This window comes from Hyaena hyaena, unplaced genomic scaffold (assembly GCF_003009895.1).
Source record: "Hyaena hyaena isolate Hyena2069 unplaced genomic scaffold, ASM300989v1 scaffold_69, whole genome shotgun sequence".
Lineage (NCBI taxonomy): Eukaryota > Metazoa > Chordata > Mammalia > Carnivora > Hyaenidae > Hyaena > Hyaena hyaena.
The window spans coordinates 1,754,679-1,782,585 of NW_024080702.1; the positions used below are offsets into that span (position 1 = coordinate 1,754,679).

The 27,907-nt window shown below is 51.5% G+C and overlaps 2 protein-coding genes across 3 annotated transcripts in view; one reads left to right on the forward strand and one right to left on the reverse strand.

The window, feature by feature from the left end:
- Positions 1-978: 978 nt before the first annotated feature.
- LOC120232337 (collagen alpha-1(I) chain-like) lies at positions 979-1,923 on the reverse strand. Its single transcript, XM_039232992.1, has one exon. It carries the CDS (start codon positions 1,921-1,923, stop codon positions 979-981), a length of 945 nt encoding a protein of 314 aa, XP_039088923.1.
- Positions 1,224-27,907, forward strand: part of TRAPPC9 (trafficking protein particle complex 9) — a 555,131-nt gene continuing 528,447 nt past the window's right edge. For both annotated transcript variants that reach the window (XM_039232979.1, XM_039232980.1), the window contains exons 1-4: positions 1,224-1,320; positions 9,100-9,693; positions 18,561-18,706; positions 21,029-21,157. In XM_039232979.1, the coding sequence (XP_039088910.1) occupies positions 9,110-9,693; positions 18,561-18,706; positions 21,029-21,157 (859 nt within the window). In that variant the 5' untranslated portion in view covers positions 1,224-1,320; positions 9,100-9,109. The remainder of the gene's footprint in view (positions 1,321-9,099; positions 9,694-18,560; positions 18,707-21,028; positions 21,158-27,907) is intronic.

Below are 27,907 nucleotides of genomic sequence, written 5' to 3' on the forward strand. Positions count from 1 at the left end.
TACCTGTTTCCCCTTGAAGATCTGTTCTGCTTATAACTCATTCCTGCTCTTTGGAAAACAATTCAATAAAAACTCAATTGGTTTTCCACCGGCCCTGGGCAAGGATGAGGGATGGCATATTATTATTTTATAGAAAATATGAATAATAAAGTAAGTCATAAAACAGCACTAGGCACATAGCAAAGAGCCAATAAATGCTTGCTGGCTAAAAGCAAACATGATGGCTCAGGCTTTTCATGGCTGCTGTACTTGCTGAGGGGACCATTCTTGTCTTCCATTACATTAAAAAAATAATAATTAAATTTAAGTAGGCTTCATCCCCAGCTGGGAGCCCAGTGTAAGGACTGAACTCAGGACCCTGACATCAAGATCTGAGCTGAGATCGAGAGTCCAAGGTTTAACTGCCTGAGCCACCCAGGTGTCCCTAAAAAACATTTTTTAATTGAAAAAGAAATACAAACGTATGGCGAAATATGTAAACAGAACACAAAGATACCCAAGGGAAAGAGGGTCTCCCTCCACCACCCTCTGTTCTCGAAGCCCTCTCTGGAGATGCCACTCTTAACAATTCTTTGTAGATCTTCCCAAACACCCTGTGGGTGCTCTAAGGTAAGTATGTAAATTCCTAGAGCAGTTTAAATCCTCCAGCGGCTTCTGCCTTCGGGAACAGCGGTCCCCGCCCCCTCCCCCTGGGGCCTGGTGGTGGTGGGGGGCCTGGGTGTGGACGGATTGCTGGGGCCCTCCAGGCAGGGAGAGGTTCCACCACGGGGGATGCGGACCGGCTCTGGCTCTGACCCTCCGCTTCGCGCCCCTGCCGGGTAGGACGCCGAGACCGCGCGTGCCTCAGTTTCCAAGCCTGCAAAAGGGGAACTTCTACATGCAACAGGTAGTTCTGAACATCAGTGATCGCTCCTGTGGGTGCCTGGTCCCCGGGGCGGCGGGGAGCCTGGCAGGGGGAGGGGGCGGCGGGCTGACACTTTAGGGGTCCTGCCGGGGCGCGCCTTGAGGGGTTACAAAGCGGCGCTGAGACAGGGCAAGGCCCTCCTCCGAGGTGTGGCGCCTCGGGAGCCGAGGCGTCCGCAGTCCCTTCCCTCCGCTCCCCTCCTCTCTCCTCTCCCCTCCCCGTTGTCCTCTGCGTCTCTCGTAAAACCCGGAGCGGAGCGCCGGCCCGGACTGGCCCCGCGCATGCGCAGGAGGGTGCCGGCGCGGCCGCCGGTAAGGAAGCGCCAGCTCCGAGTAGGGGGAGCGGCCGCAGAGGCTGCTCGGCCCCGCCGCCCGCCAGGCCGTTGGCTCCTGCTCCCGGCCCGGGGCGCCGGCTGTGTAAGTGCGAGGTGGGGGGCTCCGGGCCGCGGTTCGGCCGGCTGCGGGAGGGCTGCCTGTGCGTGGCGGCCAGCGAGCGCGCGAGTCAGCCCGCACCTGCCGGGGCCGGGGTCCCAACCGCTCCCGCCCCCGCCCCCGACCCCGCCGGCGACCCGGCCCGGCCCCCGCGGCACCCCCGTCCCGGGCCGCGTCCGCACCTGCCGCCCTGGGGTGCCGGCCCCTGCTCTGCGCGGCGGCGGCCCCTCCGCTCCTGCGCCTGCCGCGTCCCGGTTCCCGGGCCGGGTGGGGTCGGGGGACCCCCGGCGGGCGCCGGCCCGTCTCCCCGCTGGGCGCCTGGCCGGCCCGGGGCCTCAGTCCTGCGCCTGCCGCCCTCGCTCCGCCCGGGGTGGAAGGTGCCTCGAGTGAGCTCGGCGGCCGCAGGCGCTGTGTCCCGGGCTGCGATCCGCGCGGGGTCGGCTCCAGCTGAGCCCCCCGGGGGCGCGGGGACAGACGCGTGCCCGCGCTGTGCTTCTGCGCTCGGCTCCCTCTTGGGACCCGCCAGCACAGATGTCCTTTAACCCACGGGTTTCTGGTGTTCAGATAGGGTGCTTGTTGAGTCCCCATGGTTTTTATAGGGAGAGGGATTAAAATGTTGAAAGCAGGGCTAGATTCAGTTTACACTGAGCTGAAGGCATGGGGCTGTGACATCCTCCCCTCCCCCTCCCCCCCCTCCAGTTTAAACTAGTGACTGTCAATTTTTGAAAAATAGTTCCAGTCAATTGCTAATCCAGCCCAGCTAGTACTTGTGAACCTGACACAGCGGCATTGGAGACCTGATGTTGGAGACCCGGGAATACTATCACAGTGAAGATATCCTGGCAGGGTTCTGTTGGTTTTTCTTTTTTCTTTTCTTTTTTTTTTCCAAAAAAAATTTTTAAATGTTTTATTTATTTATTTATTGAGAGAGAGACAGACAGCGTGAGCAGGGGAGGGTCAGAGAGAGAGAGGGAGACACAGAATCCGAAGCAGGCCCTAGGCTCTGAGCTGTCAGCACAGAGCCTTATGCAGGGCTTGAACCCGCTAACTGTCAGATCATGACCTGAGCCAAAGTCAGATGCTTAATGGATGGAGCCACCCAGGTGTCACTGTTTGTTTTTCTTAAATGGTGTGGCAGACTGGTAGTATAGATGGAAAAATAGTTATCAAGAAATAGAATTACTGATTTTTTATTTTATTTTAGTATTGAAAATTTTTTTAATGATTTTTTTAAATGTTTTATTTATTTCTAGGAGAGAGAGAGAGACAGCATGAGCAGGGGAGGGTCAGAGAGAGAGGGAGTCACAGACTGAAACAGGCTCCAGGCTCTGAGCTGGCAGTCAGCACAGAGCCCGACGCGGGGCTCGAACCCACGAACCGCGAGATCATGACCTAAGCGAAAGTCGGACGCTTAACCGACTAAGCCACCCAGGCGCCCCAATATTTAAATTTTTTAAGTGTTTTGTTTTCGAGAGAGAGGGAGACATAGGATCCTAAGTGGGGGAGGGGCAGAGACAGAGGGAGACACAGAATCTGAAGCAGCTCCAGGCTCCATGCTGTCAGCACTGAGCCCCACGTGGGGCTCCAACTCACGAACTGTGAGATCATGACCTGAGCCGAAGTCAGATGCTCAACCGATTGAGCCACCCAGGCACCCCAAGAAATATAATTTTTCAAATAACCGCTTTATTGAGCTATCACTCACATACCACAAAATCCACCCGTTTAAAATGTGCAGTCACGTGGTTCTAGTATATTCACAGTCGTGCAACTGTCATCGTACCAGAATGTTTTTATCGGTTCAAAAAGAACTCCTTTCTCCTTGGTAGTGGCTTCTTCTCTGGTCCTGCAGCCCCTAGTTTACTTTCTGTCTCCACGGATTTGCATGTTGTGGACATTTCCGTATGCATGGGGTCATACAGTGTGTGGCCTTTTGTGATTGGCTTCTTTCACGTAGCATCATGTCTTCAAGGTTCCTTCGTATGTTAGCGGCATCACCGGTACTATGTTCCCTCTTATGGCTGAGTAATAGCCTGTTGTCGGATGGAGCACATTTTGTTTATCCCTTCCTCAGTTGACGGACAGTGGTGGCATTTCCATTTTTTGACAATTAAGAATAAGGCTGCTGTGAACATTTGTGGACAAGTTTTTGTGTGGACGTATGTTTCCAAATCTTTTTGGTACGTACCTAGGGTAGAATTGCTTTTGGTAAGGTAGCTTTATGTTTAGCTTTTGGGGTAACTACCATGTTGAAGAAATATATTTTTGACGTTTTAATATTGTATTTGATGAGTCTCAGACACAACAACTGGGTCATTGCCAGGCCTTCTTTACTTCTTTAGCTTCTCCCTTGAAGACACCAGTGGGAAAGCGTGAACCCTGGCACCTGGCTCTGGCTGGTCACTTACCCATTAGGAGACCGTGAGCAGAATGACTGAGTCTTACCCCATCTGTAGGATTGAAGGTGGTAATACTTATTTCTTAGGATTGATGGGAAGTCTAAATAGGGCACATTATAGAGACTCCAGTGGATTTCCTTTCTCCAGCTTGTGTGATACCAGATTCCTCCTGTGTTAGATGCGTCTTTTGAATTTGGGGCACAAGTGAACGAGAAGCTTGCTGACCCTGAGCCGTCTCAGGGATCACCCTTGCATGAGGCCACTGTAAGGTTTATGGACCTGTGGCGTGGATTTTATTGCTGGCGTCTTTTAGTGCCTTGTTAGAACTGGAAGGGACCCAGTGGGATCATTTGATTCAGGGTGACTTAGTCGTTTAGATTTCGTAGACTTGTAAATTCCGAAAAACTGGGGGTCAAAAATAGAGATGTCAGTTTTAATTTTTGCCTAGGTAGGACAATGGAAGAAAAACCACCATCTAGTCTCACCAGCATTTTATAAAAGCCAGGATGTTTTAATGCCAAAAAACGTGGAAGTTCATTACCTAAACATCAATTACGATAGTAGTGAGTCTTTATAAAGCGCTTACTAAGTTTATGTAAGTTTACTTCAGGCTAGGGAGACGGAACACCTGTCAGAGACCCGTGTCCAGGACCCCCGTCCACCCATCTTCAGGCAGATCTGCGTCTGTAACACACTTGCCTCTATCGTGTCTCAGTTTTCTCGCTCAGAGAAGGTCTTGCAGGACCAGCAACATTACCTGCTGACAGACGACAGGTGCAGACGCTTGGCTCTGACGCTAGTTGACCTGGGGACGCCTGGGTGGCTCAGTTGGTTGAGCATCTGACTCGATTTAGGCTCGGGTCTTGGTCTCAGATTTGTGAGATCGAGCCCTCCTTTGGGCTTGGGCTCCGTGAAGAGCCTGTTTGAGATTCTCTCTCCCCTTCTCTCTCTGTTCCTCCCCTATCTCTAAAATAAGAACCCCCCCAAAAAAAAACTCAAAAACACCCAAAACTAGTTAACCTGATGACGAGTAGGCTGTAAGCTCCTTGAAGTTGTACCTTCTCCCACCCCCTTTTTTTTTTTAGCTCTTTAAAGAATTTTAAAACACAGACTCTAGCAAAAATATATGTAATGTGTACGTACAGTTTAAAGAATGGCAAAACTCATGTCCCCGTGGCTGGCATTCAGCTTAAGAAATGGGACAGAACCACTACAGAAGCCTATGTCTTTTTCAAACTACATTCCTCTCTGCCATGCAAGTAACCACTCCCCAAATTTATTTTTCTTTATAGTTTTACCATGTATGTAAATATCCCTAAACAACATATTGTTTTGCCTGGTTTTGAATTTTTATGTAAGTGGGGGAGAATTCTACTCCTTGCATTAATCCACAACTTTATTTACCCATCGTGTTGTTGAGATTCAACCATGTTCCTGCAGTGTAGCTGTGGGTCATTCATATTCACTGTTCTGTAGTATTGCATCATGTTAAAAGACTATGGTTTATTTATCCATTCTCCTGACAGTGGACATTTGTGTTGTTTTTGGTTCTGGCTTCTGAGAACCTTTCTTTATGTCTCCTGCCATCCGTAGGCCAGGGCTGCTCTTGCTGGGAAATTCCTGGGCCTAGGATGTACCAGCCTGTATACCCACTATCATATAGGAGGGTTATTTTTCTGTAAAAAGTTTTTTTTCTAACGTTATTTAATTTTGAGAGAGAGAGAGAGAGAGAGAGAGAGACAGACGGACAGACAGACAGAGCATGAGCAGGGCAGGGGCAGAGAGAGAGGGAGACACAGAATCCGAAGCGGGCTCCAGGCTCTGGGCTGCCAGCTCAGAGCCCAGTGTGGGGCTTGAATCCATGAACTGTGAGATCATGACCAGGGCTGAAGTCAGGTGCTTAAGTGACTGAGCCAGCCAGGTACCCCAATGAATAGTATATCTATACCATGGACTAGTACTCAGCATTCAAAAAGAAGGAAATTTTGACCCTTGCTACAACATGGATGAGCCCCAAATACATTCTGCTAAGTGAAACAGACTAATCACATAAGGACACAGAGTGTATGGTTCTACTTACATGAGGGACCCAGAGCTGCTAAGTTCATAGAGACAGTGGGTCACCTGGGTGGCTCAGTTGGTTAAGTGACTGACTTCGGCTCAGGTCATGATCTATGGTCTGTGAGTTTGAGCCCCGCGTCGGGCTCTGTGCTAACAGCTCAGAGCCTGGAGCCTGCTTCGGATTCTGTGTCTCCCTCTCTCTCTGCCCCTTTCCCCTCTTCATGCTCTGTCTCTCTCTCTCTCAAAAATGAATAAACATTAAAAAAATTCACAGAAACAGAAAGAATGGTGATGGGGGTGGGGGAACGTTGTTCACAGAGTACAGAGTGTCAGGTGGGAAGATGGAAGAATTCTAGAGGCAGTTACACAACTATGTGAATATGCTTCATGCCATGGTGGTAAATGCATGTGTTTTACCACAATAAAATTTTATTTTGTCCATTTATGTTGGACGTGAAATGTCTATCACTGTGGCTTTCATTTGCCTTTTCCTGATTGCACTGAGGTGGGGCATCTTTCTTTACATGGCTTGGCTGTTAGAATTTCCTCTTTATAGATACCGATTTGAGCATTTTTCCCATATTCTGCTTGGGTTATGTGTCTCTCTTACACATGGATTACCCGTTGTCTCGCTATCATTTATTGGGGAGCCCGTCCCTTCCTACTGCCCTGCAATGGCACCTCCACCATATTTCCAGTGACCCCGTACGTGTGGGTCTGGTTCTGGGTGTGATCACAGTCCATCTTTCTTTTCAGCCCTGTGCCAGGCCTGTGCTGACTGTAGTCTTTTTTCCCGTCCACAGATTTATTGAAATGTAATTCATACACTGTACAATTCACCCATTTAAATCTACAGTTTAGTGGTTTTTAGTGTGTTCACAGAGCTGTGTGGCCACCGCCAGTGATAGAACTTTCATCAGCCCCCAGAGAAACCCTGAGTCCTGTCAGCAGATGTGGTTGTGTGTGGTCTTGCTTTTGGGTGGGAGACAAATGCCCCCCCTCAGTGGCGGTGAGTCCCCAGAAGTTTCCTGGCTGTTCCTGACTGTAAGTCACCTTGTTATATTCCACGAAAAATCTGGTAGGAAGTCTGATCAGAGGAGCATTGAATCTATATATCGAGTTGGGGAGGATTAACATCTTTCTTCTCTTCGTACTCCTGAAGATGTCTGGGACCCTGTCTTTCCCTCTGTCCGGAGCCTGGCACGCGGGAAATCCTCACTAAATGTTGGGTATGCGAATGATGCACTTTTATGCATCATTAATTTCAACCCGAGCCTCTGACAAAAACGAAAACAACCTTTGTGAAACTATGCGACTCGTGGTCACATAGCCTGACAGCCAGGGACACACTCGGGGGACCTGTGCCAGCCTTCACCGTCCCCCGCCACCCAGTGGGCTAGCAGCATCCTTTCTGCTGCTAATGTGTGTTACGTGGCCGCTTTGAATTTCATGAATTCGCTCTTACCCGTAGGTGGCTTTTCTTAGGTGGGCTGAGGCGTCGCGTGTGCACGTGTTAACAGGGTCTGTGTTTGGGAGAGCGCGTGCCTTGTGTGGTGCCCCTGCGGAAGCTGGGAACGCCACAGCGGAGGCTGGAGCTTCCGTTGTGACTCAGGATTCTCAGCTTCTGTAACCTGTGAGCCCCTGAGTTTGGGTGCGAACATATTGAATGACTTGGTGACACTCTCTGCGCAGGACTGGGGAGAGAAGGCCTGGGTGCTTGTCCTCCATCGTTTCTTCTTTCCCCTGGGCTCGTGGGCGTTCGTGCTCCGCGGTGCGCGGGGCTTGCAGGTGCTGCTGCGACGTGGTGCTTGTCTGTAAGGCCTGCCTGCAGCCGCCTGGGACCTCCCTTTGTCTCTGCCTGGTGAAGGCCTGGACCAGATAAGTGTTTTGCTGTTGCTTTTATTTTATTTACTTATTTTTAAATCTTTATTTATTTTTGAGAGAGAGAGAGAGAGAGAGAGAGAGAGAGAGAGAGCATGAGTGGGGGAGGGGCAGAAAGAGAAGGAGACACAGAATCCGGAACAAGCTCCAGGCTCTGAGCTGTCAGCACAGAGCCCGACGCGGGGCTCGAACCTACGATCCGTGAGATCCTGACCTGAGCCAAAGTCGGACGCTTAACCGAATGAGCCCCCAGGTGCCCCTGCTGTTTTTTTTTTTTTTTTTAATGTTTTATTTATTTCTGAGAGAGAGAAAGACAGCGTGAGCAGTGGAGGGTCAGAGAGAGAGGGAGATACAGAATATGAAGCAGGCTCCAGGCTCTGAGCTAGCTGTCAGCACAGAGCCCAACACGGGGCTTGAACCCATGAACTGTGAGATCCTGACCTGAGCCAAAGTCGGATGCTTAACCGACTGAGCCACCCAGGTGCCCCTGCTGTTGCATTTAAAGCCCTGCCTCCTTTTGAGAAACACAAAATCTTAAATCTCCACCTTCAGCCCCGGCCCTTGAGGGTTTGAGGGGTCTCCCAGGGGCAGCTGTGCCTCTCTGTTCTTTCCGAGGCAGCGTGGAAGAGAATGTTCAGAGAACAGCTGCTGGGAGGGGCGACGGGTGGGGCAGCATGGTGGGTGCTGTGGGGCTCAGGCTCAAACGCTGCCTCTCAGGGGGCCTCTCTTTGCGTCAGGTCCATCACCAGTAAAGTTGTGGTGGTGTTACAGGGAGGTTTAAGTGAGATACTACACATATAAACCGTTTATGTCCTAGGTAGACTGGAGTTCAAAGCCAGGTCTTCTGATTACGCTGTGGTTCTTTTTTTTTTTTTTTTTTTAATTTTAGTGTTTATTTATATATCAGAGAGAGAGAGAACTTGAAGGGGGCAGAGAGAGAGGGAGACGTAGAATCGGAAGCAGGCTCCAGGCTGCACGCTCTCAGCCCAGAGACCGACGTGGGGCTTGACCCTACAAATTGCGAGATCATGCCCTGAGCTGAAGTCAGACACTTAACTGACTGAGCCGCCAGGTGCCCGGACTTCGCTGTGGTTATTTTCATTATGTCCCGCAGAGGGGACGAGGGAGCAGTTTCGTCGTTCAGTGAACGTTTTTGAGTGCTGTCCGTCCGGCGGCACCTGGCCTGGTGTTGGAAATAGAACGCTTTTTCTGCAGGACCTCAAAGCCGAGGCTGGGAGCCGCGGTGCTGTGATGAGAGGCACGGGGGCCGCGTGCTGGAGTCCGAGGACAGATTGTAGCCCACGGCTTTGCGTGGGGCTCACCCTGCGCCTCGGTGGTGAGGGTCGGAACCACCCCAATCCCAGGGTGGGCTGGCGCCTTCAAAACCCGTGCACCTCATAGTCCCCTTCCTGTCTTTGGGCAGGGCCTCCACCATGAGCGTCCCCGACTACATGCAGTGCGCTGAGGACCACCAGAGCCTCCTCGTGGCCGTGCAGCCGGTGGGCGTCGTCTCGGAGGAGAACTTCTTTCGGATCTACAAGAGGATCTCCTCCGTCAGCCAGATCAGCGTGCGGGACTCCCAGCGGGTGCTCTACATCCGCTACCGGCACCACTACCCCCCCGAGAACAACGAGTGGGGTGACTTCCAGACCCATCGCAAGGTCGTGGGCCTCATCACCATCACGGACTGCTTCTCGGCCAAGGACTGGCCGCAGACCTTCGAGAAGTTCCACGTGCAGAAGGAGATCTACGGCTCCACGCTCTACGACTCCCGCCTCTTTGTCTTTGGGCTGCAGGGAGAGATCACGGAGCAGCCGCGCACCGACGTGGCCTTCTACCCCAACTACGAGGACTGTGAGGCGGTGGAGAAGAGGATCGAGGACTTCATCGAATCCCTCTTCATTGTGCTTGAGTCCAAGCGGCTGGACAGGGCCACAGACAAGTCCGGGGATAAGATCCCGCTTCTCTGTGTCCCGTTTGAGAAAAAGGACTTTGTGGGACTGGACACAGATAGTAGGTAAGTTTACCCAGGGGCCCAGAGGCTTCGCGCTCGGGCTGCTTCCGGACATCAAGAAGGGATAAACAGATGGTACAGTTTTATTGCAGCGGGGGGTGGATGGGTGCAGTCCGCGGTTTTCAGACCTGTAAAAATGGGTCAGCTTTTGGTTAAGGGAAATCCTTTCAGGGTTAGTGTGTACACTTACTCCCCTGTTTCAAAGGGGACTCCTGGTGGGAACCCTGAGCCGCTGTCCAACATGGGGGACACTTGGCTCTTGAACCCCAGAGAGGTGGCCAGTGTGAGCTGAGTTGTGCTGTAAGTAAAATGCACACCACGTACTGAGACTTCGTATGGAAAAAAGAGAGGATCTCATTAATGTATTTTTTTAATTTTTTTAAATGTTTATTTATCGTTGAATCGAAGAGAGACAGAAAGCACTAGTAGGGGAGGGGCAGAGGGAGGCAGGGAGAGAGTATCCAAAGTGGGCTCTGCTGTCAGCACAGAGCCTGACATGGGGCTTGAAGTCACAAACCGTGAGATTATGATGTGAACTGAAGTCGGATGCTTAACCAACTGAACCTCCCAGGTGCCTATTAATAGTTTATACATGTCAAATGATAATATTTTACATATATTAGGTTAACAAAATATTAAATTCAGTTTCAGTAGTTTTTTAGTTTTTACTTTTTTTTTTTTAATATTTTTATTTATTTCTAGGAGAGAGAGAGAGAGACAGCATGAGCAGGGGAGGGTCAGAGAGAGAGGGAGACGCAGACTCTGAAACAGGCTCCAGGCTCTGAGCTGGCAGTCAGCACAGAGCCCGACGCGGGGCTCGAACCCACGAACCGCGAGATCATGACCTAAGCGAAAGTCGGTTGCTTAACCGACTAAGCCACCTAGGCGCCCCTAGTTTTTACTTTTTTAAAAACGTTCATTTACTTTTGAGAGAGAGTGAGAGAGCGAGCGAGCGAGCATGAGTAGGGGAGGAACAGAGAGAGGGGGAGACACAGAATCTGAAACAGGCTCCAGGCTCCGAGCTGTCAGCCCAAAGCCCGTCGTGGGGCTCGAACCCACAAACTATGAGGTCATGACCTGAGCTGAAGTCGGACACTTAACCCACTGAGCCCCCCAGGCGCCCTGGTTTTTTACTTTTTAAACTGTGACAATTGAAAATTTTATTTTCCTGGCTCGCATTTTATTCCTGTTGGACAGCACTGCATTAGTGCCTGGTTAGAAACTGTTGCTCAGTCTCATCCCTTTGATTTATCGCTGAGGCGCTGAAGCAGAAGCAGGAGAGGCGGCCGAGCTCGGAGCGCGCTGAGCGGAGCGGGAAAGGAGCCCCAGCCGCCCAGACTGGGCGTGGCCCACGCGTCGGGTCCCTTCGTCCTGCCTGACACCCGACAGCCACAGCGCCCGACTCCTCACAGTCCGCCGAGGCAAGCGTCAGGGTGTCAGAGCACCACCAGGACTTCCCAAAGAGCCCTTTGTACAGATGAAAGTGTGCTCACATTCTCTGTTTTAGAGGGGGCGTTGGACAGAGCAGGGAAGGATCAGCCTCACTGTCCCCTGAGACTCACTCAGCACCCGAACTTCGCCCCAGCGCTGTTGCAGGTTAGCTCTCCTGCGCTGTTTGTTCCCCTCTCTGGGCCCTGCTCTGCCTCCCCGCGCTGCGGCCCCTGTGGCGTCCGTGTGCACAAGGGGATGACGTGGGATATGCTTTGCGTAGAGGAGGTGCCCTTTAGTGAGGGGCAGTGTCGGCTTCGCGGCCTTGGGCACTGAGTCTCTCAGTCCCCTTCTTCTTCTTCTTTTAATATTTATTTTTGAGAGAAGGAGAGAGAAAGCTAGCAGGGGAGGGGCAGAGACAGAGGGAGATGGAGGATCCAGAGCCATCCAAAGCGGGCTCTGCTCTGACAGCAGTGAGTCCGATGTGGGCCTCAAACTCATGAACTGTGAGATCATGGCCTGAGCCAAAGTCAGACTGAGCCACGCAGGTTCCCCTTCTTCTTCTTCTTTTAAAGTTTATTTATTTGGAGAGAGAGAGAGAGAGAGAGAGCGAGCGAGCAAGAGAGCGTGTACACCCAAGCGGGGAGGGGCAGAGAGAGGAGAGAGTGAGAATCCCAAGCAGGTTCTGTGCTGTCAGCACAGAGCCCGACGCGGGGCTCGATCCCATGAACTGTGATGTCACGACCTGAGCCGAGATCACGAATCAGATGCCTCACTGACTTGAGCCACCCAGGTGCCCCTGTCTGTCCCTTTCTGCAGATTGTGGATGAGGATCTCCCAAGCGAGGCTTGAGTGACCCAGTGTGTGTGCGGGCAGAGTGTGCTCGCTGCAGAGTAGGTGGGCAGTAAGTCTCCTGACTTCACCTAAGGTCAAACACTGCCTTTCTGCTTGTTGGTAAGTTGGAGGAGAAATTGTCACAGACCTGAGAACACCAGGCCCCAGGCTGGCCCTGGGAGTGGGGAGCGCAGAGTAGCCCAGGCCCCACCTGGTACTTTGCAGGGCCTGGAGTGGTTTCATTTCCTGGCCACGCATGTTTACGTGGCCTCAGGGAAGGGCCAGGCATGATACATCGTGACCTATAGTCAGTCCTCGCAGTGGCCATGTGGTCTACTTGCTGCTGCTCCCCTTTTACGCCTCGGGGCTGGGGTGGCAAGGGGTAGGAGCCGGGCAGCCGTGAGGGGCCGAGCCATGGTGCGCACCGAGCCCCCCCCCCCACAGTGGTCCTTGGTGGGGCGGGCGCCCTGGCCGCTGTCCCTTAGCACACAGGCTGCCCCGCGCACACAGCCCCTGCGTCCCTGGCTGCAGCGGCCTGCGGCCTGGGCACAGACTGGCTTGTCCCTGCCGCCCGGACCAGCTGGGGCACGGCTGAGGCCTCAGGGGCAGCTGGGAGCCCCACTCTGACCCTCGACCTGGGCGTTCTCCTTTGCTACACTAGGCGCCGGTGACATATTCTAGTCCTCGACTTCTTGGCTTTGAGGTTGCAGGCCCACCAGAGAATGCCAGCTTGTTCTTGCCCTTTGAAATCTGTGCTCACAGTTCAGAGGGAGTGACAGGGCTGTGTAGGGACACTGCCTGGCACGTACCGGGCAACAATATCAACAGGCATTTAGTGAGAGCCTCCGAGTGCCACGCGTGACTCCAGGCCCCGGAAACGCAGCAGTGAATTGAACTGGCCTCCCGGTGGTCCGTTCTGTTCCCGGTGCTGTAAACACAGCTCTCTTTCGACCTTAAATCAAATACATTTCTCCTTAGTCCGCTTAGCACTGCTGCTCCCATACTCTACAGAGCGGGCTCTGCTCCTGCAGCTCTTCGTGGGAGGGCCCAGCTGAACTGCCATGGTTTGCAGCTCACAAGGACGTGTCTAGATGAAGGCCAAGTTTGGGTTGGTGCACTGGCCACACCGATAGGCCCCGGGGCCGATTTGGCTAAGTGCAGGCCCCTCACTTCCCGGTCCCGCGGGGTGCGGGGGTCTTACTTGAACGTCACGTGTGCCCCTGGCCTCCTGGAAGCCTGTGGTAGATTCCTGGACGCTCAGTGTTGTAGCTCTCAAAGTTATTTTTGTTCTTGTGTGTTTCTAATTTTTGCTTGTTCCTCTTTCTTTTCTTTTCCTTTTTTTCTTTCTGTCATACCGCCCTGTGAGTATGTTGTTGGGTCTGAAAAGGTAGGCTGTGAACACATTGCATTGAAAACAGCTCGATTTCCCTGTGTGCTGCCTCCTCACTGCCTTTACCGCTTTTTACCAAAATTTACTGCTGCCTGGATCTGTATATTACCCTGGTCATCTTTTTATTTTTGAATTTAAATTTTTTTTTTTTTTTTTGCTGTTTTTAGCACGTAACCCATTGGTGTTTGATATCGGTTATAAAAATACTTGCTTTGGGGAACTTGTTTGGTATTACTTTGCATTTGGCGACAAATGAGCCCCAATTCATCTTTTCTGTTGGTTTTGAGGAAGTGAGACGCTAATTGATTTGGGCGGCTTCGCGGGTGCCTCTTAACCTGGGAAGCCTCAGACTGCAGCGCCTCGCTCCTTTCAGGCATTGGAACGAGCATATCGGGCACGCGTTCCCTGGCTGTCACTGTGTGATGTGCATGGTGGTGCTTTGGCGCCCGGCGGTCACCGATGCGGGGCTGCCAGCGTGCGAGCGTGAGGGCCACGGAGGGGTGCTGTGGGGGGGGGGGCACGGTTGCCAGCCGCCTTCTGCCTTCCCTGCAGCATGCCGCTTACCTCACTTCTTAGCAGCCTCCCCTCGTAAGAGGGCAGAGATGTCCAACAGTCTGCGCGGGTCTCCTGCCCCCTTTATGACGGTGACTCTTCTAAGCGTTAGGAAAACGTGGCCTTCTCAATAGCCAGTTCGTTTGCATCTTGTGGACACAAGGACCTCTGCAGTTGACCGTAGTTGACTTTCTGCGTTAGCCAGTAAGCATGCGGACAGGCCGTGGTGTTCACCTGAGCGGTTGTACGGGCCCTTACCTGTACCAGCCTTTACTCTTAATGTTTATTTTTGAGAGAGAGAGAGAGAGAGAGAGAGAGAGAGAGAGAGAGAGAGAGAGGGAGACACAGAATCTGAAGCAGCTCCAGGCTCTGTGCTGTCAGCACAGAGCCTGACTTGAACTCATGACCCATGAGATCATGACCTGAGCTGAAGTCAGACACTTAACCCACCAAGCCCTCCAGGCGCGCCCCCAGCCTTTATTCCTAGTGAAACCCTGTGTTGGTGAGAGCCATTTCTGTTTGTTGAGGCCAGTGTCTGTCACGGACGGGAGTGTCGTCACTTTGCCGCGGCCGGACTCCGACAGTTAACCAGGCTCAGTCCCAGAGAATCTTGGGCTGACCTGGCTCCTTGTGTCTCCCCTGGCCCAGCTCCCCCGTGGGGCAGGGCTTTGCTGCTACCGCCGTGCTGGCCAGGACGCCCTGTTTTCTTCTATAATCCTCTGGTCTGAACGGGAATACCTTTGTCCTTCACTGACTTTGCCTCAACTGAGACTGGCTGGACCTTCAGAAAGATTCCATCGTGTTCTGGGGTGGGGGCTGAGGCAGAAGCGCAGTGTAGCGGGTATGAGAAATTGAAGGTGGCCACATTCAGAAAGGCAGGGCCAGGGTGCTGCGATGGCCGGGTTGTGGCTGGGCCACAGGACCTGGCCCGCTGCTCCCTAGGCCCCAGTGGACGGGTGTAAGGGTAGCCGGGCCTGGCTTCCTCCCTTCTCCCCTTCTCCCCTCTGGCAGGCAGGCCTACTCAGCGGGAGCCCTTCTAGGCCTCAGACCCTTCAAAGTGCAGACGATGGCAGAGCCATGAGCCTCTTTTTCTGGGCCTCCTGTGTGAGACCTGGGTGCCTTCCCACAGTGTCCGTGCCAGGAGAACCCTCCCTCTCTTCAGAGGGCTGTGACGCTCGGCACACACTTGCCGTGAGCCTGCTGTGTCCTGTGGAGCAAAGTTGAGGTATGCTTAGGGACGGAAATGTCACGGCTTGTCACTGATCATGGTGCGTTGGCAGGGTGAGGAAAAGAGGAAATCAAGTGAGAAAGTCAGGGTTTGGACCTGAACGACGGGGTGTGTGGTGGGGCCGTCTGCTGGGGGGGACTGGGTACCCAAGGGGGTCAAATTCCAGAGTACACATTGGACGTGTTTTTACTTGACTATACTCGTTCGACGTTCAAGTGACCGAGGCAAAGAGGCAGTTGGATTTATGAGCCTGGAGTGCAGGTGACAGAGTGGACTGGAGAGACTCCCTGGGCGGGGTCCATGTGTGGCTTGCATTTAGAACCGAGGGTGTGGGTGGGCTCACCTAGCGAGGTGTAGACTGGGGCCGGAGGAGGGGCCGGGCTGTGACCAGTGGGCTGGAGGAAGGCCCGTCGTGGAGGTTAGTACGCATCATTCCCAGGAGGCTGGGATTTTAGGAGCCGGCGCCATTGATCTTCAAAGTGCTGGCGGGCAGGGCAGCTGCTGGGGAAATCCAAGGGGGCTGGTGTGCTGGCCCCGCACCCCGGGAAGACAGCTTCTGCGGCGGGAGGGCGGGAGGAGCCCCCGGGAGCCAGAGTCCCATGGTGGGGGCCGGACGAAGCGTGCTGGACCTAGAGGGAGGCCGCAGAGCCCCGAGGAGTGGGGGAGCCCCCGCCTCCTGGTCTGTCCCGTGGAGCAGGAGGCACAGTGGGTAGGGCCCTGGGGGCATTGGGAGCCGGAGCTGACTTGTATGATCGGTGGATAGTTCTGGAATAGTCTCTCCCCACAAAAGACCTGAGAAGACTCCTGCGTACATTGATAGTTACTTTGGAGGAAGCAGTTCAGCCTTGATCCTTCTACGGCTTAGGCACTATCTGCGGGTTCGGAGAGTGAGGGTCTGTCACAGGGCTTCTGCCAGGAGGGGGGGGACATGCCAGTTTACGACGGGAAAGGGGCGGGGAGGGGGAAGGTCAGCCTTGCTCCCTGCCTGTGTCACTCAGCACCAGAGCAGCATTTGTAGGCTGAGCCACGTCTCCGAGGTTGACAGTTACGTTACTGGAGGAGGGAAGGTGCATTTGGATGCTGAGTCCTTTCCGGGAGGAGACGCGCCGAGTAGGCCTGGCACTGACCGCCTTTGGAGGGGACGCCTTGAGCTGGCTGGAGTGCGGCCACTTCTCGTGTGCACAGCGGCGTGCGTCCTGAAGTTCTGTTCCGGTGACGTCGTTGTCTTATTTTACGTCAGGGGAGGGTGAAAAGTCCCCGCGTGTTGGTATCCCAGCGAGATGTTTTCACAGGTGTTAAGTGGGGCCTTTGCTCCCTGTCAAGCCGAGTGGCTTGTGACACACGCGTGGGAATCCTTGAATTCAGGGCTTGGGCTCTGTTTGCTTTCTGTCCCCCTTCTGTCCTCTCGTCCTTCCCTTCCCCCAGATGCTCTCAGAGAGGCTCTGAGTGGGGCGGATGGACAGACACCCGGGCAGTAGCAGTGCAGTCGTGTTGTGGGGGGCCCAGCCACGGCCTGAGGGAGGTTTCCAGGGGACAGAGGGCTCTGCGTTGCCTTCTGAAGACACGATGAGAGTCAGCCAGGCGAAGGGACCAGGAGGGAGGCTCTGGTGGCGGGAGCAGCCTGGGCGGAGGCCTGGGGGCTTGTGGGGGTGGGGCTTGAGGAAGGTGCCCTGTGCTGGGGGGCCCGGGTCCATGTCCCAGGCCTCGGGGTGGAGGCTGCTCCGCCGGAGAGGACACTGCAGAGGGCCTGGGGTGCGGGACTTCGGAGGAGCTTGGGTTTGATTAGAACTGACAACAGAGGGAGGCAGCGAAGGGTGTCAGTGGGGAGTGGCCTTTGGGACAGGGTTCGTGGTTTCGCATTCTGCACAAAGAGGGGGTTGGGCCGGGCAGGAGCCCCTCCGTCCCTTTGAGACCCATCTGTCCATCTGTTTGTTCGTAACACGTGCTGCCGAGTGTCCAGGGGAGAGGAGGCAAAATGCACGTGCATTTTTGGGGCTGACAGATGTCAGAAGGTGGTCCAGCCAGAGGGTTCTGGGAGCACAGCTGGAGTGCGGAGGCCGGAGGCAGGGAAGGCCTCCTTGAGAAGCTGACCGGCACGTGAGCTGAGACCTAGAGAGCGAGGTAGCTCGGCAGAGGTGGGGCCCGCGCTCGCTGGGGTAACGTAAGGCTGCAGGCCGCAGGGGGGCAGTGGGGGAGCCAGAACTGTACTGGGGAGCCTTGAGGGGTTTGAAGTGGGGGCTTAATCAGGTTTATGCTTTGGGAAGGCCGCTCTGGGTGTGTGTGAGCATAGCCGGGACGGAGCGGAGCAGGGGGACCCAGTGGAGACACAGCGGGAGCTCGGCGGAAGGCTGTGGACGTTTCCAGGAGAGAGAGTGAGGCCGTCCGGTTGGGGATGGCAGAGTGGTATAGGTGCGGGATGTTCTTATGGGGAGGGCGGGCTTGTTAGTGGGGTGGGGGGGTGTCCTAACACTGCATTGTGGCCGTGAAGGAGACGAGGTTTCCTCTTTTCTCTCCCCTGCCACACGTGACGATCTTAGTGCAGCCAATACTGGGAACAGAAAAACTAAATTCTGGGGTCGCCAAAGAGTTTGTAGAGTTTGTTAGAGTTAGATCTGTAGAGATTTAACTTTGTACTGAGATGTGTCAGTAATACTTAGCTAGAAACTTCACGCCTTTTGGATTTTCATAGGGGTTTTTATTTTTGATACGATTGTTTTCTTGGCGAGAAAAAAATTCATATAGCTGCTATTTTTCTTGAAAAAAAATCTTTAAAGAAATTTAATATTCAAAAGAATAGGAATATTTAAAAATGATAAAGGAATATTTTGATACAATTTCTTTGGTTTCCAGTTGATACAGAGTGAGAGGCCTTTGCATTATTTAGAGCACATCCTTGCCAATATTTAAGGAGGTGGTGCCCCCGGCCCCCCCCCCCCCGCAAGGTGTTATTGCAGCTGACTCTGAAATCGTGAAGATAAAGGTCTTATTTGCAAAAGCCAGTGGCTGGCTTCTGATATGCAGGATCACTCTCTTTATAAAATAATAATAGGTTTGAATTTAAGAAAGTGGAAGAAGATTGATTTCTTAAAAAGCTGAAACATAAACTTTCTCGTGCTGACGTTACCATAGGAAAATTTGCGAGGGAAGATCCCACTGTAAGATCGTCTAAGGGAACTAGGTGGTGGAAGTCACATGCACCTCGTACCTCGAGGAAGTCACTTGGCAGGTGTTTTTGAAGTCGGGACCATTCCAGCTCACATACTGGCAATGATCGTTGCTGCCTTTCATGTACACAGCCTAAAGTTGCCTTTTTAGCTTTTTTTTTTTTTTTTTTTTTTTTTTTGGTAGTAAGAGGGTTGACTAGTGCTTGGCCAGTGTGCTTTGGGGGCAGAAGCTGTGCATTAGCAATGACACGTCTCCACGCGTTGTATTTTTCAGACATTACAAGAAGCGGTGCCAGGGGCGCATGCGGAAGCACGTGGGGGACCTGTGTCTCCAGGCCGGGATGCTGCAGGACGCGCTGGTGCATTACCACATGTCCGTGGAGCTCCTCCGCTCCGTCAACGACTTCCTGTGGCTCGGAGGTAAGAGCGTCTCATGAAGACAGCAGATGTGTAATTGCAGCAGCTGTTGTTTGCAGTGAGCGAAGACAGAACAAAGGTTCTGAAAGTGAAGGACGAGGGAGGAGAGGCGGTGGGCTGTCTGGCCGCTGTCGGGGATGGTGGGGACAGCCCTCCTGCCGTGCCTGCTGTCCCCCACTCCCCCGCCTGCCTGTACCAGCACACACTCTCCTGGATGGCGGCCGCTGTTCCGTGTTTCTCTGGGTTTGTTTGTTTGTGAGCACATCTTGCCCCTGCTAAGCCATTCCCACCATAGTCACCTCTTAGCCGCATTCTTCAAACCCCGTGTGCAGTGGGCTGGTGGACGTCAGCCAGATGTGGTGTGTCCACGTGGTGGCATGTCGTTGAGCCGTGAAAATGTGAAAAGATAAAGCACAGGGAGGATAGTCAGACATACTGTAGAGTGGTGGGGGGCGGGGGGTGACCGTGGTAAGCAGAGTGGTGACGGGGGCGGCCACAGTACCGCAGAGTGTTGATGGAGGGAGGGCGGCTGCGGTACCTACCGCCGAGTGGTGATGGGGGCAGAGTGGTGATGGGGGCAGAGTGGTGATGGGGGGCAGAGGGGTGATGGGGGTGGCCGTGGTACAACTGTCAGTGTACTAACCACTGTTGACTTGGGCACTTTTCAGTGGGTGAGTTTTTTGGTATGTGAGTTACATTTCAATTTAAAAAACTAAAGAAAGAAGGAAACCACCTACTTCAGAGGACAGCCTTTTCTCAGCCCCCCAGGCAGTGGGGGCCTGCAGAGTCTTGTACGGAGCCCCTGGTCTGTTGTGGGGCTTGCCCTTTGTGCTGGAATTGCATGTTTACACGTGTTTCTCCCTCAGGGACCATCTCCTCGGGGTGGGGTGGGACACGTGGTCTGTGTGTGTCCATGACTCAGCTTATTGTACGTGTTCCATAAATGCTTGTTAAATAAATGTGGTGCACGTAAGGAGTGAAATCAGGTTCACTGGAAAGATTAGTTGGGGGGCCTGTCAGCTACTTACGGTAAATACAAGTCCCAATAAAGTAATGAAGTAAATTCTTCAGTGAAAGTTTAGTAATGCGCTATAGAATAACGAATATAAGAAATTCTCAAAATGGACTTAAATGTCATAATTCAGTTTCTTTAAGGAGGCTAGAGATTGGTTGGTGGAAAATATCCATAGCCCCATGAGCTATGACATTAGGGCCCCTGCGGTGGGCACTTACCCAGAAAGAATGGTCCCTGCTCACGATCCAAGTGGCGACCAGCTGGGTCTGTAGATTCCTGAAGAAGGGGGTGCGCCGTGCTGTAGGCTGTTTGCCTCTTCCAGTCTCTCACGGACGTGCCGTGCGGTTTCCAGGAGGCTGCGTGACCTGCGACATCGCCACACATTGAACGCAGGAGCAGATGGGAGAACCCAGCCGTACACTCCCGGCATTCCAAGACATTCGTAAAAATGTAAACCGTGCCACCCTTCCAGCATCTATTTTTGTTTTGGAAAATAGTCATTGTTCATAAATATGTAACGTGTAATGGGATGTTGTTATTTTAAAAAGAATGAACACGTGCATATTTAAATCTTTTTTTTTTTTTTTTTAGTTTTATTTTCAAATATGGTAAATATCTGTCGATGTAACCCGCACAGAAAAAATTCTTTGTGATCCTTAGTGATTTTTCACAGTGCGGAGGGGTGTTATAACCAAAAGGTTTGGGGACTGTTGCAGTCACCGAGATGAGCACCGTAGAGCAACGTAGAAGGCCCGGGGCCGACCTTGAGGCTCATAGGCTCTAACTGCCTGCTGAGCTCCAAGTAGCTATAGCTGCCTTGGGGGAGACAGGCTTACAGGTGTTTGCTCCAAAGGAAACCGATGCGTTAGGGCATATGGTGGGGCAGGGTATTGGGGGGCCTGTTTGCTGGTCTTATTTTTGGTCCAGGGCATCCGTAACTCCCCAGCCCTGGGCATCAGGGTCTGGCACGGGGCCTGCCACATGGTGGGCGCCCAAGTGTTGGTTACAACGATGAGGAGGCTGGCCGGTTTCGCGTATGCTCAGTCTCTCAGTGAGACCCTGAGTCTCCCGACTGTCCTGTGCTGTGAGCTTCGGCCTGCGTGTGGGACAGGCAGTGGGTGGCACGCTCCTCTTTGGAACAAAACCTGCCATCTCGAGGTACCATCTTGGTTTTGGGGAAAAGTTGGCATTTGTACATAATCGAATTGTTCAGTGTTCAAATCATCCCTAGCCTCTAAAGGTGGAGCTCATGATGAGCCACTAACTTTACTGATTATACTTTTTCTTTCTTTTTTTTTTTTAACACCCAGCTGCCCTTGAAGGGTTATGTTCCGCGTCAGTCATCTATCACTATCCTGGTGGAACTGGGGGTAAGACCGGGGCTCGCAAGCTCCATGGAGGCTCACTTCCTGCTGAAGCAGCCAACAGACACCGACCAGGTGAGCTCTGTGCCTTCTCCCGCTGGGGCCCGTTTCCCATCTACGCAGGACAGTTTATGAGGTTCCCCTCTGAGTGAAATCTGACCAATGTTTAGGTAAAATACAAAATCTGTTGAGTCACAAATCTTGGACGAGATGTTTTCTTCTGATTTTATTGAGTACTGATCTTACAGAATCTTACTCTTGATGGATTACAATGATTGGTTTATTTCTGGAACACGTGAATAAAGTTTCATGGCAGACTGGCCTCAAAGTTCTGTGTCTGGGTCTTTTCCCTAATTTTTGTTTTTTTAGGGAAGTTAGCTCCACATGTCAACTTTAACAGCCAGTTCAGGGCTCGGGCTGTTCCTTAGTTTTCAGTTTGATGACATTCTTGCTCTTTTTTTTGTTTGTTTGTTTAGTTATTTATTTTGAGATAGAGCATGAGTGGGAGAGGGGCAGAGAGAGAGAGAGAGAGGGAGAATCCCAAGCAGGCTCCACACTGCCAGTGCAGAGCCCGATGTGGGACTTGATCTCATGAAATGTGGGATCATGACCTGAGCAGAAATCAAGAGTGGGACGCTTAACCTTAACCCAGGCGCCCCTGATGAAGTTCTTTTAATAAGTTCAGTTTGATTTGCTTATGTTTGTCAGCACCAGTGAGGAGTAAAAAATCTTAGAGGAGCAGACTTACAAGTGTTTGTTGAATGAACTTGACACTTTTGACCCTTAATGGAGGAACTTGTCATACCTCTTAAGTCCGAAAGATAAGAGCAAACAGTGCGGAGATCAAGGCCATATGCACAACTGAGAGGTGGTTTTTGATCCATCAGATTTTCCGACGCCTTTTCCCCCAGAGAGAAAGCCTGCGGTAGTAAATGTGTACTGGGTGGGGGAGTGACTCCGACATGTTTTGTCCTGAGTTATGCCTTCGCCTGTGACCAGCAGAGAGCGAGACACGACCTTCAGGAGCTGGTTTCCTGCGGCTGTGCGGTTTGCTCGGGTGGGTCTGTGATGGTTCTAGAACAGAAGATACTTTATCCTTCTTCAGCGCAGCATCCCAGGTGACTTCAGTCCCCTGGGTTGCTTGAGGGGAAGGGAAAGCCGGCCCGGAGGCTGAGCGAGTGGCTGTGGTCCCGGCCGAGGTCCTGGTGGCCCTGCGGTGGGGCTCCGCCTTCTTCCCCGGTCAGTCTCCCGCGTGCTGGGGGTGCCCTCTGTTGGGGTGGTGGTTTCCCTGCTGATCTGGAAAGTTCTGATGTGTTGAGACTGTTGTACTGATGCGATTAGCAAGACTTGAGACCCTTTTTAGAGAAATGTTTCATTTTTCTCCTTTGCTGAACGTAGGCAAAAAAAAAAAAAAAAAAAGGTTTAAACTTTTCGGAGTACCCAGTCTGTCTGCAGTGGAGAAGTGTCTCTAGCCTCGCGATGTGTAGACCGCTCTGGCACTCTGGCCGTTGGAGACACCGCTGGGAAGGCTGTGCGGTGAAGCCTGGGGGAGGGCAGACGGAGCAGCTGAGGACTTCACCTCCCTTCACGCAGAATAGGGTTCGGGCGTGCTGTTGCGCTTGGTGTCGTTGACAGGTGTGCCGTTTTATCCTGAAGACTGGCTCCGGATTGTCCCAGCACGCTCCTCTTGGTCAGGGGCGGGTGGCTCTGCTAGCTGAGGTGGAGACCAGACAAGCGGGTTATTTAACACTCGCCCCTGCATTTGCATCTGTTCCTTCAACAGCAGAAGTGCATTGTCATTTACTATCAGTGGGACCTGGAGCATTTAATCTCCTGGTGCTTCGGTTTCTCTCTTTCTAGAACGGGGAAGGTAGTGACAGAACTTCCCTCCTAAGGTGTCTGTGAAGGTGCCCGAGATGCACCTGTCCTAGCCGGCACTGGATAACCATCAGCGGCAACGTCATCGATAGTGTTAGGGCGAGTACTAGGTGGTTTTAGGACTTGGTGATGTGAATTACCAGTGCGGTTAGGATACCCTAGACATCTCAGATCCAGGCTCCATGGTTCTCCGGCAGGCATCCCCGGAGAAGAGGAAATGGTTTCTCTCCTAACGTTGAGTTACTACAAAAGAATTCCGTAGTCCCTGCCTCTTTTGCTTTCATTCTCCCTCCCCTCCCTTTTTTCTTTTTTTTTTTTTAACTTTCTTAATATTCAAAAGTTAGAAGCCAAAAATTCTTTTTTTCTGGAGACTTGCATGTGAACCTGTAAGTCTATAATTAATGGACAAAACTTGGTTTATTAAAAAAAGCAATAGGACATTCTTCAGTCAATGTGAAAAGAAATGCTATTGACTTGTACGTGTTTCTTCCTTGTGGTTACGTCTACTCTTTGGTCCGTTTTCCTGTGTTAACCATCACCGTCATCGTCATTATCAAAATAGCTGCGGATTCCTCAGCACCTGCGTAGGCCAGGGGCTGTGCTCAGTGCTGCCCTTATGTCCTGCCTCCCAGTGGGCGTTGGAGGGCACGTATCAGTATCTCCTTTCTGCAGGTGAGGTATTGAGGCAGAAAGAGCCGTGTGCCCCAGCCCCTGCTCGTGTGGCCGGCGAGGGCGGACTTGGGGCTGGGGCCCAGGTTGGTCTGACTGTGCAGCTTGTGTTCTGAGTCGCTCCTCTGACCAGCCGCCTATTGACTGGTTTCCTGAGCATCGGTGAGTTAATCAGTGCCACATTTTAGTGATCTCAGCCCGATGAGGGCTTAAAAGAAAAGAGATCAGTGAGGCCGTGAGAAAGAGGAACATAGATTGAAATGACATATATTTAAAAAAAATTTTTTTTTAACATTTATTTATTTTTGAGAGACAGAGAGAGACCAAGCACAAGTAGGGGAGGGGCAGAGAGAGAGGGAGACACAGACTCCGAAGCAGGCTCCAGCATCTGAGCCATCAGCACAGAGCTGGACGTGGGGCTCAAACTCACAAAGTGCGAGATCATGACCTAAGTCAAAGTTGGGCGCTTAACTGACTGAGCCACCCAGGCGCCCCTGTAATGACATAGTTTTACAATTGATTTAGACTCCGCCAACAATGTAAAAAGTTAACACTTTAGTTTTAACTCTGTAAGCACTAAACAATACAACATTTAAAATGATTACAGTGCAAGAGAGAACTGGGCTTTGAAAATCCAGCTGTCATTGCTAATGGCTTAGCCCTTGCTTTTATCTGGTGATGCTTGTTGGGAGACAAACTTAAGAAGACTGAATTGGTTTTCTGTAGCCATTTGCATGGAAGAAAAGATGAAGTTAGTGAATGTTGAGAGAAAGTAAAAACCTGGCCTCTTCGCTTTCTGTTGGTGAGCATGCAGATTCTGCGGGACTCGGGAGCTGGCAGCCTTGCTTCTTATGGCCTAAGTAGATTTCCTCACTTGTGACATTTGAGTGATGTTATTTGTGATTGTGAGAGTTAGCTACCTTGTCTACAAAGCACCTAAGAGGTGCTCAGTAAGCATTTGCTGTCACAACAGCGTAGTTTATTTCCAAGTATCAACCTGAATACTGAAGAGGGTGGTTTGTTTCTGATGCATGTTCCATACGTGTATGTATATGATAATATGAGTCTGATTGAAAGTGATAGGGACCTGATTACGTTGTTTTAGTGCGGTATGAGGCTTTGAGGATGCCAGAGTCATTCTGGGGAGATAGGGAATAGCTAAATTGCCTTAAGCTGGAGAACTTAAAGATTATTTGTACAGAACATATATTTTTACAACTTAGAATTCATGTTGCCACGTAATCATCCACTAAAACCTTTACGTTACAAGTCAGAATGCTTAGAAAACTTGCTATCAAGCTGTTTTCAGGGAATAAGCTTATCCGTTTTGTAAGTGAAGAAAATTTTGATTTTTTTCCCGTACTCTTAATAGGTTAAAACAAGTCAAAATGTTGATTTGACATCACTTTTTTAAAATGGGGGAATAAAAGGAGGAACTCATGTCATTTACTATGTAAATAAAAACATTTTTGTATTTCACCAAAGTTGTATGACTTATAGTTACCAGCTCTTTGGGAAGTAATTTGCAAGACACTTAGAGTACCTACCTACTGCTAGAAAAATACCGATGTGCCTTTTATGAAGACAGAGTTAGTATAGATCTGCTGGGTTTTGGTAAGTCCAAGATGCCAGGTCTAGGGGGAGTAAGCTTTGCCCCTGATGGCTGGAAGGACACATTCCCTGGGCCTCAGCCTCCCTGTCTGCAAAACGAAGAGGCTGGACCAGATGCCCAAGACTCCTTCCCTTTAAGACCAGTGTCCGTGAGCCTGTGTCTTGTTTATATTCCGAAGTGTTGAAGATTTCAGATCGCATGCTGAGTATGACTCGCTTCCCTGAAGCCAGATTTCACACATGCTAGCTATGCCTGTGGTTAAGGTTTTTGAGCACCCTATTTTAAAAAACCTTGTTGATCTTTTCTCTTACCATGCAGGCAATTTCTCTTGCACCTTTTCCAGCAGCGTAGAAAGCCTCTTTGTGGCCGTAGGTGGCGCTGTTGCACCTTTGAAAAGTCTTAGTCTTAATTTTCCTGTTTGTAAAAGAAGATTTAACCAATGGTCCTTTAATTTGATTTTTTTGTTTCATGTTTCAGAATAGTACAGTATCCATTCTGTCTAGGTGTTCCACTTATATCTTATTTTTATTCTGTCATCTCAGCGTGAAAACTTCAGATGTGCTGTATGAACAATGGTGAAATTGGACTTTTCTTCCAGTGTTAGAAACCAGTCAGCCATGATTTCATAAAAGAGGTAGAAGCAGTGTCTGGAGTGCCGTAAAGCTGAGGAACTCTGAATCCCCGAGGGGTAATCCGTGGAAGGTGATGTGGTTTTGGGGACCGTACCTTGTGTTTTATCCTGGGTGTCAGGGCACAGGCCGCCACTTGGCCATGTGACTGGAGTCCATTCTCTGAGTTTTCTCCTCGTCTGGAAAACGAGGATGCTAATGTCTGCTTTGGAGAATTGTGAGGATGAGAGAGAAATTATGTAAAATGTTTAGCATAGTGGTTATCTCATAAAAGAGCTTGTGAACTTCAGCTGTTATGTTGCATAAAGCCATTATCTTATAGTCTTTGGCAATTACTAAGGGATTAAAATATGAAATGATGGTTTTCTGAAGAAAGATGCAGTTAGGAAATGAGTGAACTATTTGAGGAGGGTCGGTAGTTCCTCTGGTCATAATGTAGCAGCCATCAGAGATGGGGCTGTTATGTGGTCACAGCCCACCTGAAGTCACAGAACCGTTTGTTAATTAGCATATGTTGGGGCTTAAGGAGTCCGATAATTGCACTCTTTTTTCTCCGCCAGCCACCTGGGGGATGAGATGGAGGAGTAGGCAGGTGGAGACAGATGTCCCCTTTATTACTGATGAAGCCCATTCTCCATGAGCTTTAGGGGTGCAGGAAACTGAGCCTGTTCCTACTGTATCCGGAACTGGATTGATTTGCCCAGGGGACTCTGGGCCTGAGAGGCTCTGCCCTAGTCTTCAGGACACCCCAGGGAAGAAGAGGGGTTCACATGCCCAGCTGGCCCCCCAGACTTCCCAGAAGTCACAGCATGCATGTGAGGATGACGGGCAGGGGCGTGTGGTCAGGAGTGTTGTGGGCAGAGCCCTCCTCCTGGAGACCAGAGATGGCCCCTCCCCCCACTTTCCACAGGTCACGGGGTGGAGCAGAAGGGTGCTCCCCATGAGCTTGTAAGTGGGAAAACGAGGCACCCTGGAAGATGATTAGAAGAGAGATGTATGAAATCACCTCAGTAGTTACCATTCGTTGAGCGCTGGAAATGTGCGACACTGTTTCTCAGGGCTTCCATAATGTAATCCCATAATCTTCACAGCAACCCAACAGGGTAGGCTTGATTTTTGCCCCCATTTTACAGATGTGGATATTGAGGCACAGAGAGGGTGAGCAACCTGACCAAGCTCACAGAGCTGGCATCAGAGCAGGGACCCGGCAGCGTGGCCCAGCTCCCAGAGACTGGTTACAGGTGTTTCGGGGATGCCAGCCCGTCTGCGGGTCTACGTGTGTGCCTGGCATCAGTCAGGGCTCAGCCAGGTTAGAAAGACTGGCAGAGGGAGAGTCACACAGTGTTGACCGTGGTGTCCGTGGGAGTCACCTTGGCCAGCCTTGACTGTTCGTCCAGGCAGCAAGTCTGTCCCCCTCATAGATATTTAATCCCAGTGAATCTGGGAAAATTCTGCCCCCTCCTGCGCTTCTGCCCACGCTCACCACCTAACCTTCTGCCTGTGATCAGGCCGTTGAGGCCAGGTGTGCTCTTCCCTCCCCTGTGACATGTGCACTGTGCTATTTGGTCTGATTGTTAATTTTTTTTGTCTCCTATTACATGAATAAGTTCAACCTCCACTCTTCTTCACATTAGTCTCTTATGAGTTTCGTTAATGTGCAGTCAGTCCATTGGAGCCTCATGATGCTGATAATCAAATTTCAGAGCCCATCAAGGTACTTGTACCCGTGGACCTGGTTGCAGGACAGCCCTTCTCTCTCTCACTGTGTGAGATCCTCAGACAGCACCCGTTATTCCCCTGGCCCCCACCCTTCCGAATAGGCCAGATAACAGATAGCAAAGTACTCAGGCTGCTGTTCCCAGTCAGGACACTAGTAAGTGGCTAGAAGTGAGCTAATACAAGGAAAGGCTCCCAGGAAGTCCAATTAGGTGTTAAAGTCCATTTGGTAAAGAACTGTCTATTTTTTTTTTTTTTTTTTTGTGGCTGAGCTTTTTCTTTGCTGTTTGAAGAAACTATCTGGGCCATGTGGCTTACAGA

Excerpts from the sequence above, each read along its gene's own strand:
- LOC120232337 (XM_039232992.1), bottom strand. The coding sequence starts at position 1,923 with ATGGGGACTCAACAAGCACCCTATCTGAACACCAGAAACCCGTGGGTT.